The sequence below is a fragment of the Sphaeroforma arctica genome, assembly GCF_001186125.1.
Source record: "Sphaeroforma arctica JP610 unplaced genomic scaffold supercont1.3132, whole genome shotgun sequence".
NCBI lineage: Eukaryota > Ichthyosporea > Ichthyophonida > Sphaeroforma > Sphaeroforma arctica.
In genome coordinates, this window is record NW_014037426.1 from 107 (window position 1) to 4015 (window position 3909).

Sequence of the window (3909 nt, forward strand, 5' to 3'; positions counted from 1 at the left end):
TAATATATGTTTATATGTGCATATCTATATATATATATATATGAGTGTGTGTGTGTGCGTGTGTGTGTGTGTGTGTGTAGTGTGTGTAGTGTGTGTGTGTGAGTGTATNTATATATTATATATATATATATATACGATATATATGTTTATATAAATATATATTTATATTATATATATATATATTGTACACAAAAAAAATAACAATTGTTACAGTTACCCACTATTTACGTGCAAATCTAAATGCAAATACGTATATAATACTCCAGCCATTGACCTTTCTCATTATATGAGTTCATTTACCTTATCCTTCGCTTTATCTAGAGAGCCCCAATTAGAAGGTGTCGGGAGAGCATCGGTGCTCTCATGGGCTAGAGGAGTTACGTCCTTGACTATCAGGCGGTCAGCTCTCATATCGAACCGGGATTCTTCGCCATCCTCCTGCCGGACAACGTAGATCTTAGTACCAATAGGACTTCTCTCCACATGCACAGGCACTATCGGAGCATCAGATGCTACGTGCGCTGGAGATTGTATCTGCACAACCTCTGGTACGTATTTGCTGGCATCCATTGTTTCGGCGTTCGCTTCCTCCACCATCTCTTTGACAACTCTCTTTTCTTGTTCAGTCAGGCCTGTACTCTGTTTCGGAAGCCCATCAGCTTTGTTCCTATGTCCATCGTTGTCGTGTTTTTTATCATCACTCTCACTGTGATTATTGTGGTTATCTTTGCCTTGTTCGGTTTCCTTTGGAATTATATCACTGCTATGTTGTGTTTCATCCTGTTGTGTACGTTCCGTGTCCTTGCGTTCGAGGACAGGTGTGCTATAATTAGAACTCTCTGCATCACTCTCTGCAATTAACCCTTGAGGTACATTCACAGTACCATGTGATTCCTCTGCCGTTGAGACACGCACCTCAGGTATGCTAGGCTCGATAATCCGACTACGTTTGTCTCCAACGTTATTAACTGCTGGTACATCTACAGCTTCGTCATCAGACGTATGCTTGTTATCTGAGTTGGGTTCTCGCTCACTCAGAGCCTGGACGGGTTCAACGTCTTGTACAGTATCGTCACCCTCTCCGTCGTAGTCAGACAAGGACTCTTCCGCAGGTGAACAATCGTCACCCAACACGTCGAGGTTTTCGCTACATGCGTTCAGCAGCTTTCTATTTTTTCTTTTGAATTCCATCCTGTGGCTAAAATACACACGCCTAAGAAGTTTGACAGTGCAAAATTCGATGTTACAATATACACATACACAGTAGCTCGCCGCGGCTCGAATGCTAGGTTACATGAATAACGCCAGATTCTCTACAATACACCGCCTTCTAATACACTTGTATGGTGATGTGAGTGTGGAACAAATAAAAAGCAATAAACTTGGTATTTTTTAATTCAAACATGAAGCTTTTATCGGACACTCATCAGCAGTGTATTGTTTTGTCATGATTCTAGGGTTCTAAAAATATTCTCCTGCCACCGTTCGCCATATAGGGTTTGGTAATTGGTTTGAATTCCCCAAACAAAACAAAATGGTTCGGCAATATTTAGCAATTCAGCACTGAACTATAATGATGGAATATATATTTACACCAACAGACCTTTGAAATACAAAATGCACGATAAAAACATCCATTTATATATTTATGAATACCATACGCGATTCGAATTCATCTTACTGACGCTGTGAAGATTCAGTGTGTATTTATAACTTGAAATTTGCTCATTGTACAAACCGTTTATATCTGCGCATTGGTTCGATTTTTGTTGGGGTTGTTAGAGGTACAGTTACCAAGTGAGATTTGAAAAAGAGTTTGAGTTTCTGGAAAAGATGTTCAGATGTCGCTCATGTTACTCGAGGTACCGTCTGACAGAATGAGCGGTATTATATTCGAATGTTCTTCACTGCGATGGAGAGAACTAATGTTTCAAACGTAGGGCGATACTGACGGTTTTTAAACGGTAACAAAATAAATTCCCATCCGAAATTGATATCGACTTCGTATACAGTATCAATAAACAGTATGCAATAAGTCAGGATTTTCTAATTCGGAATTGATAAATATTAATATGGTCAATTGTTGAGTTCTTTTTATAGTATATGGTGAATATAACGTCTTCTCGTCACACGGGAATTGAGGGGATAGAAATTAACCGCTTCCATTCCGTACGGACCCAAGTTCCCTTCGCTATTTGTTTGTACATCTTCGTTTTACTACTATTAGACAGTCTCTTCACTAATGTATACCGGATTCATCCGTGGTCTGGTGTGGCATTGGCTTACCCCCATCCTCGCTTCTCGACCGGATTATGACGGATAACCTGGTCCTTCTCGGTATTTCGTACTCTGCACTAACCCATTCCGCGGCACTACACGGCGCAGACCCGATCCGTACCACAGAGGTGGGTACTCTATAGTAACAGTATTTTGTCAACACCGGCCCGAATTGACTCAGCACATATCTTCCATTGTCGACTCACTTGGCCCAAGCTTCAAACGGGAATTTACTGACCACTTCTTCCCATCAATCTTTCCTGAACCACTACATCGACTATGAGAGCCATACCATATGTTCATACATTGTATCATACATACTTGCCATTTTTGAAATAAATAATATTATTCCTACTCCTTACAAGTTTCGGTCTTCCCGCCAATCTCTAAAATCCAATAAGTCCTTTTCTTTTTTTTATAACTTTTATTCAGATGGAACTTTATTTATATTAGCTAATGTATTAACTTGACGTAAATTCTTGTTTCTATCTACAAATACTTTTAGTGAAAATTATACAATAAAGAACAGCTAGAGGTACGTCCTGTGTGATCGAGGATACTAAGGCTCTTACCAAGAGGCAGTCCCGATCATTCTTACACAAGCCGCCACTGCTAAATCCTAACTGACTTAAATTGTATCTTAGTTTAAAAAACATAATTTAAGACTTAGAAAAATCCATCGGAGTTTAAAGCTCAATAGGTCCTCAAAGTAGCCAGCGAGGGTGGCGCATGTGTCACCAGTACCTGGTATGCAAGGTTGGCGCGGAGACCGTCGTTGGTACGCAATATCTTTGAACATTTGAGCATTGCTTTGAACGGTCAGACGTGGGCGGAACGAGTGGTTTGGTAGTCGCTGAACCCAGGGTCTGTTCAGGTCATAGTAGAACCCTCCGAAGATTTGTGGGTTGGCGGCATAGCAGCCTTTGGTTCTGATGAGCCCGGATTTCGGATTGGAATAGTCGCGCGGGGGATTTGTTGCGTAGGTGATACAGTCGATGGCAGCGTGACGCAGAAGTACCCATAGGCGTGGGAGAGCGACCTTGTCGTATGCCTTGGTTATGTCCAGACAGACGTCGTTCCACTCCTCTTCTGACTGTGTCTCAGATTCCATGGCGGCAAGTGCTTGGGTATGACAGGAGTACCGTGATTTGAAGCCAGCTTGGGTAGCATGAGTAGCAGAGCCGGGGTGGCTCGTAATCAGATTAAGAAAGCACTTTTCAAAGATGCGTCTGACTATTTGCGTAAGCGTGATGGGGCGGAAGTCGGCTGGGGAGGTGATATCTGCATCGGCTTTCTTTGGGTGCGCTGATAGGAGGCTGCAGTTCAGGGCTGCGGGGAAGTTATCCGCCTTCAGTAGCTCAGTGAATGCTTCGGCAAGGAGTCTAATCAGTGGGCTATTGGCGTGGGGGCGTCCCAATGTCCGGCGTTCGGTAGAGCGCTCCACTGCGGCCTTCAGGAGGAAGATGTGGATCCTGTCGGGGCCAGGTCCCTTATTGGGATAGCGTAGTATTGCCTCCATTACATCGTCGGGGTGTATGGTGGAAGTGACATCAGGAGAGGGTTCGGTATCCGGTGGAACCACGTACGGGTTTGTAGAGTTGAATAGGGCCTCAAAACCCTAAAACCCTAAAG

The 3909-nt window shown here is 43.0% G+C and overlaps 1 protein-coding gene across 1 annotated transcript; it reads right to left on the reverse strand.

The window, feature by feature from the left end:
• Nucleotides 1–282: 282 nt before the first annotated feature.
• SARC_13316 (hypothetical protein) lies at nt 283–1303 on the reverse strand (the record flags this gene model as incomplete). The annotated part of the gene is made up of 1 exon (XM_014292554.1): nt 283–1303. Exon 1 carries the CDS (start codon nt 1189–1191, stop codon nt 283–285), a length of 909 nt encoding a protein of 302 aa, XP_014148029.1. The 5' UTR covers nt 1192–1303.
• Nucleotides 1304–3909: the final 2606 nt, after the last annotated feature.